This window comes from Diadema antillarum, unplaced genomic scaffold (genome assembly GCF_040938485.1).
Source record: "Diadema antillarum isolate AM-2024a unplaced genomic scaffold, OU_Dant_1.0 seq00000238_RagTag, whole genome shotgun sequence".
Lineage (NCBI taxonomy): Eukaryota > Metazoa > Echinodermata > Echinoidea > Diadematoida > Diadematidae > Diadema > Diadema antillarum.
In genome coordinates this window covers 70957-85208 of record NW_027271285.1, presented here as the reverse complement: position 1 = coordinate 85208, position 14252 = coordinate 70957, and the positions used below count along the sequence as shown (strand labels likewise).

General features: G+C 40.9%; 1 protein-coding gene across 1 annotated transcript in view; it reads left to right on the top strand.

Moving 5' to 3' along the window:
* The window catches only part of LOC139729389 (nuclear receptor-binding protein-like), a 55427-nt gene extending 49074 nt beyond the window's left edge, over window positions 1-6353 (top strand). The window contains exons 11-14 of the mRNA XM_071640317.1: window positions 222-411; window positions 3098-3161; window positions 4663-4718; window positions 5224-6353. Coding sequence (XP_071496418.1) covers window positions 222-411; window positions 3098-3161; window positions 4663-4718; window positions 5224-5304 — 391 coding nt within the window. The 3' untranslated portion in view covers window positions 5305-6353. The remainder of the gene's footprint in view (window positions 1-221; window positions 412-3097; window positions 3162-4662; window positions 4719-5223) is intronic.
* The last annotated feature ends 7899 nt before the right edge of the window (window positions 6354-14252 follow it).

The following is a 14252-nucleotide window of genomic DNA, read 5'->3' as shown; positions in this document are numbered from 1 at the left end:
ATAAATCACTATTGTGTGGATTAGCACAAGATGAGCCCAGCTAGTTTGTAGGATTAATGTCTCTCTTGCGCCATTTTTGGAGCATCAGAATGACGAGAACATTCTAACAAACATCTAACCCAATTCTGTACCGTGAAAGTAATGATTACTATCGAGTTCGGAAGTCGTACACAGATGATGTCATGTCCTCTTTTGCTGCTTCGATTGTCCCCCTCGCGCAGGAACGGCATCCACCCCCTGACCGCTTTCGCAATGAAGCGGCACAACCCGGCCAAGGTCCGGCCCCAGTCGCCGGAGACGCAGGAGTCGGTCAAGAGCGCCACGCCCGAACCCATCGACATGGAGAGCCGGAAAATCACCTACATGCAGTGTGAAGTGAAGCAGGGAGTGGAGGAGAGTCCAAACCTACATGTGAGTCAAGAAGGCATCTTATTTAACACTTTGTCTTTCAGTACCGGTTGGCACAGAACACCCCCATAGCATCATATACACTGCCCAAAGTCCCTGCCACAGAGAGGGTTTAACATCTCTGGCACTTGTTATTATTTCTTATCTTCTTTTTGCTTTCTTCTTTTTTCTTTTTGGAGGGAGGGGCAATGGGGGCATGGGATAGAATTGGATGTGCAAGAGGGAATTAAAGACTGGCATGCTGCTTTCATTTTTCATTTTTGTTTGTTTATTTTATTTTTATCATTATTATTATTTTTTCCTTTGCTTTCCTATGCTTAGATTTAGTTTTGGTTAAAATCTCTCAAGAGTAGATTTCCTTTGAAAAAAAATTAAGAAACACAAAACAGAATGGAAATTTGATAAGAATTTCCAAGTAGGCAATGATGGAAAAAAAAAATGCATGGAATGAATATGGAATCCTAATCAGAGAGGCGGGAGGGGTGCAGTGTGAGTGTACAATTGTATAATACAATGTAGTATCCAAGCATGCGTTGTAAGCAGGAGAGTTGCAACAGATATTTCTGTATTGAAATGATGTATATTAGTAATGCATGTGTGCTGGTGCTTGTGTGATGACTGGTCTGAGAGCCAAAGTAATCCAAAGTGGTAAACTTAGAGTGAATGTTGGTAATCCTGGAAAACCCTTGGTCCCCTGGCTGATGGCCGTCTTGGGTGCGAGGGGTATGTGGGGAAATTGGGGAGGGGGGAGGAGAGGGGTGTGCGGAGTTGCAGGTTGTGAGTATTCAGTACTCAGAGAGTCTAAAATAGGATTGAGTCGTCCATTGTGAGGTGGCCACCTCCCCGTGTCAGTGGAAATTAGAGTCGAGGAAAAGCTGATGTTCAAGCCTCGTTGGTGTACGTCTAGACTGTGTGGCTGCGATCCACTGAAGGAAGATGAAATCATCCAGAGGCCTGCTTGTGAGGTGTGACTGTGTGCTCCATTTGTTAATCATGGCCTGATTATGTCACAAACTCTTCTCCCCCCCTCCTCCCCCCCCCCCCCCCAATCCCACCGCCCACCCCGGAGAAGGATGAGAGTTAAAAGAAACAATGAACCCCTCACAGACATGTACATCCCCTGTTACCAAGGCCCGTTAAATGTCATTCTTGGGCAAGTAGATGTGCAAGGTTGCTGATAGTAACTGTTAATCTCGAACAGTGTTGGCAAATTGATTGATAGAATGGTGATGGTGATTATGATCATGATCATGATCGTGATTATGATCATGATCATGATCATGATCATAATGATCATGATGATGATCATGATCATGATGAATGATGATGATGATGATGTTTATTTCAATCATAAAATAATATGAAAAGGAAGGCAGACATAACAATAGAGAGACAAGCAAAAGCAAGCAATGTTTTGATAGATGTGTTGTATACTAGCCTTATTATGAATAACTTGATATTTTCAAAATTTATTTGACAAATTTGTTTTCTCCTGATTTGCAAGTATATACTCCAAATATACTCCAAATATACTCCAAATATACTCCAAAAGTGGAAAATTTTTGCACATTTTGCGCAACGAGAAACCAGGGCAAAAATAAAAACTCAAATATTTTTGCAGATCATATGTTCCACTAAAAAATGTCTTGCTTCAGCGGAATTAAAAACACACAAAATCCATCTCACCCAGCCTAGCACGAAAAATTACTCGCACGAAATTATATTGTTATGGTTGTTCATACTCTAGAGCCTACATGCACTTGTGGATGTCAATTTTACACATAATTACACACACACACCCAAACACTCATAATCCCCTACACAGAAGGACAAGCATTCGTACTTTTGATGTACTGTGTAGCTACTGTCATGATACACTGTACTGTAAACGTCAATATTTTCGCGCGATTAATTTTTCGCGCTGAGCGGCTCGAAAACGTATTCGCGGGTTCTTAAATTCGCGCTCCGCAGCAGGTTACTTTACTGTAGTACACATTCACTGCTTTCATCCAAAGCCTCTGCTACATAGCTTGCTATGCCAGCGTACGACAAGCGACGTAGCGAGCGGCTCGACTGCGAGTACAAGCACTCAAATACGTAGTACAGCTTTGACTGTAGTACCGTAGTCACGGGGGAATGTAGCATCGGTGCGTGCGGTGACCACATGCATGCTACAGTACACAGCAGTCTATCGTCTCTTCGCACAGTACTAGTAGCGTAAACATGCCTGTACATTGTACTACGTAGCAGTATCATCGATGAAGCGCACACAATTCATCCCGTTCAAAATGTGCATAGAAAATTGTGAAGATATATTCGCGCGTTTTTAAATTCGCGCTAGCCGAACGTAGCGCGAAATCCGCGAAAATTAATGTACCGCGAAAATTTCCACGTTTACAGTATACCGGTACTCAAGTGCCTGCAATGCTGTTAATTTGACACGTTAACGAGCATGCAAATGCAAACACCCTCAAAACACTCATGATGCACTACACCGAAGGGGGAGAAGTGCTATTTGTGGTCTGCTGTGTAACTTCTGTGTTGATTTAGTGAATGCTCAAGTGCCAACAATGATATCAATTCAACACACACTCATAACACTCATTCATAATGCCCTACACAAAAGGGGAAACATCGCTATTCTTTGATAATGTAATTTTGTTTTTTCCCTGGCTCTCTTCCACGTTAGCTGGAGCTGCTGCTATGGATGGACGACACCATGAACCGGCAGCTGAGCTGTGAGATCACCACAGGTCAGTGACACTGGGGTCAAAGGTCACCGGGGTCAGGGGTCACCATTGATGATGAATTTGTGATTTGTTTTGTTTTGTTTCTAGATAGCTATCACCGTCGGGAAAGTTTGGTTCATGTACACTACAATTTTATGCCATTTATGGAAATCAAAATAGCTTTTTTTTTTCTCTACTGATTGAGGTTGGCTCAGTCAAAGCTTCAAAAAGTGCATTACTGGTGTTCAGATTATCCCTCCTGCATTGTGCATGAATACTGCATAGGCCATAACAGCAAGTCTAATTTGGGGGGAATCTTGACTTGTTGATAATTTTGTGAGTGGTTAAATTCAGGCATCCATTCACAGAGTAGACACGCCGAGACTTCTTAATAGGCCTACTGAACTGCATTTTCATGCACCTTATTCGTGTACTGTGTATTTTGTACCAGGACATGTTCGCATGCGCATGGCTTTCATGTTTGGATCAGATTTGATATTTTAACATGTTGCTTGATTCGGGAATAGCACCTGCCTCTCAAAATTTGAGAAAAATGTAAACCCCGTGAAATATTTGGCATGTACAGTACTGTAAAACGAGAAATGTTCGCGTGCATTTTAATTTCGCGAATTTCGCGAGCGCCAAGATTCGCGAAATTAAAATGCACGCGAAATTTCTTATCTACACTATATGCATTGAACGCAAGAGGCAATTCGCGAAAATTTCTTGCCATGAAAAAGGCCGTCGGCTCCAATTCGCGAAAATTTCGTACCGCGAATATATCATGTTTTACAGTATACTATTTATGCCTGTCATCTTTAAGCATATTCTGATGACACGGTTGCTTGATTGATTTATTGATGCAAGATATAATAAAGTGCAGTCATGTGCAGTAATGCTTGTCATTGCATTACAAGTGTACTTGACATCCAAAACAGGCAAAGTGTCTTCTGTTTGAGTTTAGGCTTTTCAGAGAGAAAATTTGTGCCTTTTTCCTTTGAGTTCAGTAATCACCAAATTTATCTTTTTTGTTAGCAAGCCACTCGCACTGGTTATAGCCAATTTATAGATGTAAAACAAAAATGTGATGGGGGAGAAGGGAGTGACACCAACCCTACCCTGCCCCCTCTGATTCGTCCTTGCGAGAGACCCTATCGGAATTGGTCAAATTTGTTTTCAAATCATTTTACAGGAAATTGCATTATTTCGTTGTCCTTGAGACATGTCCATTCAACAGCTGATGTGTATCTACAGAATTAGGGGTCACTTTCATCAGCGCAAGCCAGTTTCCTTATCAATTTCCTGCTCAATGGACATCAAATGATGACTAAATCCATTCCGCTGAAGGCAGATGAAGCTTGAAGCGCTCTCTGGTTTGTAGGAACCGTCCATAAGATAATCTTTGCCATTTAATCATTTGTCAAGATTTTGAATGACTGGTTATTTTTTTTGCTGAGATAAAAATGTTGTGCTGGCAAGAGCAGAACTTTGAGGAAAATTTTGTTTTTCATCCTTTCTTTTCCAGAGGAGAGTCCGAGATTACTGGCAGACGAGCTGGTGCAATATGGCTTCATTAACGATGTGAGTTTTTGTGTGTTCCCTGTCTTCTCAAATATTCCATGTTCCCACCAAGTGCGTCATTACAGAGGAAAAGTGCCTAATGCTCATCTGACATTTAAAAGCCTCTGAACAACCCTTATTGAAACTGTCTCCACTTTCAGTGGTATGGAAGACTAAACAACAAGAAGAAATGAGTGGCAAATGAATGCATATACACTTCTTATCTTGTTCCTTGACTATGTAGAGGAAAATTGAGAATGTGTTATCCATTTGTGCATGATGTATGGACTACAATGTGTATATCTCTTCAAATGCAATATTTATGTAATGCATGAAAATGTCTCGTAAAATTTGTTGCAAATGCTTCTATGACCATTGAGTTGAATATTTCCATGTCAGTCAGTGGGTTTCCAAATACTGCAAGGGGCCGCAGAGTTCTGTGTCAACGAAATTGAGCAGGATACACTGTATTGGTGTGTGGAAGTTGTTGTGTTAATGTCTCGCTTTCATGAATGCCTTCTTGCAGGCCGACAGAGACCGAGTCGCTGGTATGATTGAGGAGAAGGTGCAGACTGTGACATCTCATGCCGTATCCGTGGCAACGTAGCACACAAATCGGTACTCGACCCCCCACCCCCACCCACCTGTAACCGTGCGGCCAAATAAGCTTCAGCCAGCCAGTCTCCAAGCAACCTCATTCCTTCCTCGCTGGTCACGTGACGTGACGGATCTCATGGTCGATGACGGCTGAGATCCCGCCTCGGGATGCTTTTTGTTTACGTCTGCAGTCACACACCGCCTGTGCCATTCACGCTTACATCCTATCTGTGGATCCGCCACAGTGGAGAGACTTTTAGGGATGTTGTTTTGCCTTCGTATTTTTTCCCGAAAAAAGAAAAAAATTGGAAAGTTTGCTCTGCTTGTATCCCTCCCAAGATGTGGGTATATGTGTGATGTCGTAGCTGTGTAGGAAATCTCGCTCTTTCTATCAATGGCTGACCTCATGTGATGCTCTTACAAGACTGTCATCTCGTCGTTAAGACGCAACCTCGCATGACGTTGCACGTTGACGCGGTGCACTGCCGAAATGGCTGCATTCCGGAAATGCTGCGGGGGCAAGTGCTTTTTCGTCGGAAGGAATTTTTTGACGCCGCTCTCGCGCACCAGTGATTTTTCTCCCCTCGTGGAACGCCGCCTGCTGCAACAGATCGTTTCTGTGGAGATGTCGACATCTTGACAACAGCCACTGATATTTTGTCTCCGTGTGTCCAAGAGTGTGTGCTCGGCCAAATGATCCCAGGAGGTCATCATTGACAAGTGCTCCCAAGGGATCAGCATCCAGCAATGACTTGGGTCAAGACTAGTGGAAAAAAATCTCTTTTGTTTTTACTTGCTCCAAGATTGGTACTATAATGTAGGCAGCAGATTTTTTTTTTTATTCCTTTTCTTTGTGTACATATTTTTCAAAATAACTTGAACTAGCTTAGCATATCTATTTATGCTTCTCTGCATTCCTGCCTCAAAAAAGTACAGATCTCTGTGTTGCTCCGTAAAATAGATTAAGAGAAAAAACACACAAGAAGCAAAGAACTAAAATGATGCATGGATAGATTAGAGGAGAAAGTGAGCCTATGCTTTCCTTCATTAGAAACCTGGAGAGGGAAACAATGAAGGGAATGGGAGGGGGGAGGGCAGGGGTAAGAATCTTGTCTTTGTTACTTACTGTGACTGAAATAGGGCATCACAGAGCAGTTGTCTATCATTTGTGGCTCATATAAGTGACATTAATGACTAATCAGTTTGCATACATGTACATTACTCTCCGGGCTACGTCATCGTCTGGCATCTAGAGGTCGTGTGCAGCAAACATTCAGTGACGACCCAGTCATACATATCTGTCCTTTTCTCTTCTTTTTTCCCCCTTCCCTCTAGATTGTGTAACATTTTATTAGAAAGAAAACTCTCACTGGGGAAACCCCCAATACTTGCTTGCCATAGGGTTGTATATTTAGCTGTGTAGATAGTGAAAAGCCCTGCATCGCTTTGCATCCAGCAGATTGCAGGTGGAAATTCCAAAAAAAAAATGCACATACTTTGCTTTCAGTTGGACATTTTTAAATGTATTTTTTTATTTTCTTTCCATCTTTTGATCAAGGGTGTGGAGGGGGAAGAGGGATATTGAGGAGGTGGTGGATACCACTGAAGTATAAGAGTCGGTGATGATTTTCCCCTCGAGTTTTAGTGGAGGGAGGGTGTGGGGCGGACTGTGCATACCCTTGGAACGAGGGCTATGTCCCAAGTTAGGAGACTTGGTCAGGGGCGAAACTTTAATCGGCGTTCCTCTGTGTCGCTGGCTGATCGAGGCTGCGTTGAGCGAGCAGTTCCCAGGGCGAAGGAATCGGGGAAGGAATCAATTAGGACAGCCAGACGAAACAGTTGTTGACAGGAGGCGGGACGGAGGTCGCCGAGACATCACGTGCGCCTCCCCGTCTCGTGCGGGCCGCGGAAGCTGAAGCCTGCCCTCGTCAGGCAGGAGGGGGGGAAGAGATGTATTTTTAGAGAGTCGCCTCAATCTTACTTCACAAAGAATTCTTTTCTTCTGTTGTTGCTGTCATTTTTCTCCTTGTCGTGAAAGGGGGGTACATATTTGTGTCACACCAACTGTTCAGCAGCGGGACACTTGGGGCGGTCGCAAAATGATTATATTCTCAAATAGATAGCGACAGGCTAAAACAGCAGAAAAAGAGAGCAAAGAAAAGCGAAGATGTGGGTGGGAGGGAATACAGATAATGAGCTGCGAAAATTCCCAAATTTGTTTGGAAAGGCCTGAGGGCCATAGCGATTTTGATTGCCTTGTTCCAACCCAGCAACTTAGGGAAGCACAACGGGGAAAGCCTGACTTCTTGTTTTGTCTGTTTGTCTGTTGCTTGATCATTCACTTGTATTGTCTCTAATGATTATGATAACTATTGCTCAAGTTGAAAAAAAAAATGGTTAAGTTGAGTCAGCAAGAGAGGTGTCTGAAGCAGTAGCAAAAAAAAAAAAAAATAACAGTAATAAACATGCAAATGGCCAAAAATCACTGCTCTAAGCCCAATGACAGCTTCAGAAACACAGAATAGGCAGTGCTATTTTTTTCTTGTTCGTATAAGGCTTTGACAGTATTTCACTTCCGATTTGACATTGTGATGTTCAATATCTTTATGATGTATCTATCTTGCTATGGAGAGATCCTCATGAAAATTTCCATTCCTAAAAATGTCCATGGCAGTGTGTTGATTGTTCCCATAGACTCAGTTTCCAGCTTCTTTGTTTAATATTGCCGCAATCCTGCTAATCCAGTGCTGTCTCGAAGGTGCAGCCAGTTTCGTAACTGACTTATGGTGTGCAGTGCAGAGCAAGATGAATCTTGCTTCGTCCAAAATTTATTCTCAGATATAACTTCACCTTTAAAAACGAAAGAAGAAGTGCGAGAAAGAGTGCGACAGAGTGAGAGAAAGATAAGAGAAAGAAAGAGAGATGGAGAGAGAAAGATGGATTGAGAGATGGGAGAGAAAAAGAAGAGGAGAGAGAGGGAGAGAGGAACTGGAATATTGCAGCTGCTATGCATTGCTTCAGCTATCAGACCCAAAACTAGTTTCAACAAAAGTGGAGCAACTGCAGTGGGATGGAAACAGAGTTTCAAATAAGAAAAACAAAAGCGGGTTAAAAGAAAAAAAAAGGAAAAGGGAACAACTGTGTTTCGCTGTCTGCATTACTCGGCTTCTTGAAAAGAGAGAGAACATACTGATCAAAGCTTTATTAGCCTTGACACTTATCGTTTGGGAATAAATGCTGTAGAACAAAACAGAACAAAGAAAAATGATTAGCCTGCACATCCTGACCGTGATGGTTGTCTAACTAGCTGGCCTTACAACCTAATTCTTTTTTTAGTCGTGTTAGTTTTGCAAATTATCAGAGCAAATTGGAGGCCTAACCCCAAGATTAGGGCATGCGTGATTGTCTGGTATCGGCAGCGTGCCCGACAGCAGCGCCGCGCTGGCGCTGCCCCCAATTTCCTTTCCCGTTTTTTTTTCTTTTTTTCTTTTTTTTCAAGTGCACTTGGAAGAATGAGCAGGGCTGTGGCAGACTTTGATTGGGAAAAGAGAAATCTAAAAGAGTTTGCATGCAGTTGGTGATAATGTGGTTACACAAGTCATTACAGAAGATACATCCCTCCCCCCCCCCCCCACCCCTTCCCATCTCTTCAAACAAAGACGCAAAAAGAAAAAAAAAAAGAGAGAAAAGAACGAGCCAAGAAAATGTGATGGTGATATAAAAAGACTGATTGCTGTCACCGTCTTTACGCCAGCTTGGATTGATTTCATCAATTAGCTGCTGAAAGGAGCAGTAGGGATAATTTACATGGTTATCACCAGTGATTGACACTGATACATAAATAGGTGTTATGCTGCTTACAGTTGTCTTTACTTTGTTGCTTTTTTTTTAGTCCAATTGTGGAAACCAGTGGAGATAGTACATCTTCTCTCTCCTGTTTTTGTTTTTGTTTTTTTTTCCTGATACAATGTACCTTCACAGTGCAATTGATAAGTTTGTATATTTTCTCAGATTCCAAGGTGTATGGTGAAGAGAGACACCAGGTGATATCAAGTGCTCTCGCTTTACAAGTTTCTTCTGTTCGGATTTGCACGTTCATGCCTTTGAGTGGACTATTTCAGTTCCAGTTGCTATTTCGTGAAAACTGTCCCCCCTTTTGCGAGGAGGTATGGTCAAAGCTCAGGACGGTCATTCAGTTTGTACATATTCTTGACCCTGGACCTGGCTGCCGGTCAAGAGAGGTGTGGTCCTGCCAAAGCTGGTTCATGACTTAAAAATCACTCAAAAAATATTGTAAAAGTTTGTGGCAAGGGAGAATACAGAACAAGGGCATTCGTATGTGTTATATCATACAGGTGCAAATGAAAAATGCAGATACATTGAAGCTAACTGGTTTGTTAGCAGTTTTTTTGCAATTTCACATATGATTTTAGTCTCATTAACTCAGACCTCAATGGACCCCTATATATCCCTCCATACAGGGGAAACTATTCCAAACAAAGACACTTTCTAAGTAAAATGGTTTTTGGTGTCTTTTACTGTACAGTTACATTCTGAAGCTCTTCATGCAGGTTTTCTCGGAGCAAAAAATTAGAAAAAGAAAATTCCATGCAACAAAGATTACCAAAAGATTTTCCCAACCCAGTTTCCCCTCTGAGAATAATGGGTGTTTATACTCTGATGCGTGCAGACACGATGTCACCAATCTATGATTTTATGGCATTAATTGAAAATAAGAGAACACAAACTGAAACAACTGCTCTGGATAGGTTCCGCATTCTGTACTACCATGGTGTAGCACCCTGCACTGTGTGAGCCCATATATGGAAGCAAAAGGGAAAAATGTATAATCAAATCAATATTATAATTGATATTCTTAGTTCACAACTCTCTATCTATTCGTATCCACACGCACAAGAGCATACAGCGGGGTTGCATCTGCATCCAAATGTGATCACCTTGACGTATCCCTTTCTTTTGCCCTAATTCCTTTGCGAACATTTTTTATCCTCAATCTCTCACGATGGGAGTTGGCAGACTGCGATCCCTGCCCTCTGTGAAAATGTCTTTTAAGAAGGCCAGTCTTACATATAGTAGTAGCATCATGCATCCAAATTGGATGAGATATCAAGCAACTCCATCGGTAGAAGTCTTTTCATCAGGGTCGGGGGGGGGGGGGGAATGTACACAAGTTACAAATTCCTACAAGACAGCTGTGGTGTTAAGATGTTTGGACTCGCCGAAATTTTCCCCCAAAAAATGTTACACTTTTTACAAGTATTTGGACAATTAGATAGGAGCATTGATGTAATGCACAAAGTCGTGTGTCCTGGGATTGCATTATTATCTAATGTACATAGATTTGATCGTGCAGATCATAATGAACGCAAGGGCGCGATTACGCTCACTGTGACAGTAGTAGTTGTACGTAACATGTAGATTTCTCTGTGCAAGTATTGATCAATCAACTGGCTCTATCTGAAAATATCTTGACTTTGTAAACATCTCTCTCTAGTATTAAGGATTCTTAGACTGATGATAAGTGACGTTGATATTGTTCTTTTTCATGTACATTCCACTGATTAGACGTAACAGATGCATCGTATCACAATGGTGCACATTTCCTTTCAAGTCTCGACATCTTACCGTAATTATATAGAATGAATTGATATTCTGTTGATGATGTAAAGTATGATACAATCAAGCGTGAACAAAAAAAAAAAAATGCAAATGGCATATTAATACAGTGAAATCAAAATCAATTGGCCAATGTAGGCCATTCTAATTTGCGAGGACTCTTCTTTTTTTCTTTTTTTATTTGTCACGACAAAAAACAGGAAAGCATTTGCCAACATTCGTATCGAAAAAGATGTTGACAGTATGGCAATTGACATCCAAGCTTGAATTGTGGATGTGCTGCCCAAGACTTCAAGCCAAGTAGTAAGGTACCTCGAGTTTGTCTTGTCAAAAAAGGTTAGTCTAACCTTCTCAAATCAATTCAGCCCATAATCAGCAGTTCACGTAAAAGAATCACGACTCTACGATAGACATCATTATCAACATTGAAGGTGGTATTCCTTCGTATATTTGAAGGCTGTGTATGTTACTCATGTATGTGTATTACCCCCGTCTTATGTATCTTAAGGTATTGGTACTGTTCTCGAGTTATGCGGAAATAAGACATTATGTAAAAATCTGCTTGTAATGTACTGCAAGCTTGTGCGAATATGAATTTGTATCAAAATGTTTCATGTCAGTATTTTCTCTATGTAGTGCAGAGACCTTCAATGTCCCATGTATATCTTTAATATTTTTTGTCTCAAACAAATTTTGTACATTTCTTCAATTTGTCTTCTATTTCTCTCTATCTCCCTCTCTCTTTCTCTCTTGCTAAATGAAGACACAATCGTTTAACTTTGCTATATTTTGAAGCTATTTTTTTTAATTTGTTGATGTGCGTTACCAAAGTTTCTCATTCTTGTGACATTTGACGAGATTCGCATTTCACTAAGTGCCCGACGTGCCGTCAAAGCAGTGTGTTAACAGTAGATACAGCAGTGATGTCTTTAGGTGGATGTGTTATTGTGGTCCAAACAAGGATCTGTTAACACTCTGTATTGCCTTGTGAACCATTTCCCTCTTTAAATCTTATGTGGAAGCCACAAGAATCACCCGAGCGAGGGCGCTCTATCCTTTGTTGCAATGTGAAAGAAGTGCGTAAATGGGAATTATCACTTCAGCCAACATAAATCAAACTTCATAGTTTGCTGCATGCAGTGTAAAGAAAGTGGTTTTGGTGTAAAGTTGGTTATGGTGTCATGTGCATTGTGTTCCACAATCAGGAGAAATCAGAGTGTTTGTGATGAAATTTGGGCAGCCTGACCTTCATGATTTTACTGGCGTAGCATGCATCAGCATGGGTTTTCACCAAAGTGGTAAATCAGATACTTTTCCATCACTGTCCACTGTGTCGAACAACAACTGAGCATCCCCTTGTCCGTGGACAAATATACCCTTGAGGATGATAAGGACAAAAGAAAAGTGTAAACAGTGAATGATATTGCAAGTTTGATTTTAAATTGTTCAACCCTTACGTTAAGGGTGTATACATTTGAATATCAGTATAAACCACACAGAGAACTAATGCCCTTATTTAGACAGTACAATAATTGTGTAATGGCAATTTCAAGTTACAATGCTTCTTGTAAAGTTAGTAATGAGTATAAACAAACTGGTAATAGAAATGACAATGGTATTTGTAATCTTGATTGTAATTTTGATTATGATTTTGATTGTAGTATATTTCCGAAATTATAATTATCTAAGAGAAAAGCACCGTGCAAAAATAAAAAATAAATAAAAATAAAGGACACATTTGTACAACACCCAGTCACAAGAGTTCAACTATTAAACAAAGAAAGGACAAAAATATTCAAAAGATTAGAAAAAAAGGAAGTTCAAAATTGCAAAAGACTTTTTGTTAGACTTATTTTCTTATGTTTATTTGCAAGGAAGTTTTGCATTCATATGAAAAGGTGGGTTTTTGTTTTTGGTAGGGTGTTTTTTTTCCGTGTGTTTGTTGATGTTTTTTTTTTTCTTCTTCATGACTCGGGATCATTCGTGACATTTCCACATTTGATTAAGAAGGAGTTTTACGACAACCAGTGTGACCTTCTAGCACTTGTACATTGAGGAATTTTTCTCTGTGCCACATGGGGGGGGGGGGGGATGAACAGAGGAGGGGGTGAGAAGTGCTTGCCACCGATGGCTTTGAGGCTATTTTAGTGCCAATTTAAACACTTTTTGTGTACACCGCAGTCTGACCCTGAGCCAGAATTACAAATTAAAAAGTGTGGGGAGGCTGTAATTCTCACTAGGTTGTTTGAGCTTTTGCCCCTGCCTGAATTGGAATGGGGGCGGGGTGTGAGAGGTGGTGGGGGCGGGGAAGAGTCTTCAGGGATTAAGTTCTGTCATTGTCTGACAGTGATTAATGCTTAGTTGCTCCGATAAGGTAGAGAAACGGAACAGACAGGAAGCTAATTAGAAGAGGAAATTGCTGCTCGGTTCTTGTAACCTTTTTCCAGCGCCCTGCCACGAGCTCCACTGCTCCTGGGAGTGAAAGAACAAAACTTTTTGGCATTTAGAGCGCAGACAGTCGCAATTACTGCAGTTTGAAAAATTGGCACTTTTCCTTGATCTGTCATTCACTGGATTCTTCAAATATCAACTTGAATCACAACGCATTTCCCTGATATTCTCATTAATACTCTCTCTTCATCGTTGTACCTCTTTTCCCCTTTCTCTCTTTCTGTTTTTCTTTATCTCTTTCTTATCCTCTTTCTCTTCTGCATCTCTCTTTCTTTTCCTACCCATATTAGTGGGCAGGTGTAGTGAATGAAGTAACATCTGACTTTTAGATCTGAACAAGGGTTGAAGTTTTAAATCAATATTTGCTGAGCAGGACGTCCCACCGTCTCGCTGTACTGTATTCTTGGACCATTTCATCGTCAGTTGTGACCTGGTTACTCTCAAGCCGTAGCCATTTCCTCATCATTGGTAGACAGGCTGGAAAAATTCTGTATGCAGCATATCTCTACCTTTCTGAATGTGCTGTATTTCCTATGAAAAAATTTAAAAATGGGCTGGGGTTGAGCCAGACAATATAATTTCTCATGCAAAATTTGAAATCGGGCAAAGACCATCGTTGAAAATTGTTAATTTACTCTTTATTCAGATTTCGGTCATATTAATGATGTGTGATTATCATTTCGGACTTCTGACTTTGGCAGTAATATTATCTTTAAGTGGCATGAGTTTGTTCTCTTTCTTGTTTTTTACTTGAGCTATTTTTTCCTTCTCATCTTCATCACCCATCTTCTTTATCTATTGTTTTTCCTTTCTTTTTTTTTTTACTTTTTCTCCTCCTTTGTCTTCATTGTTTTCATCATTTTTTACGTC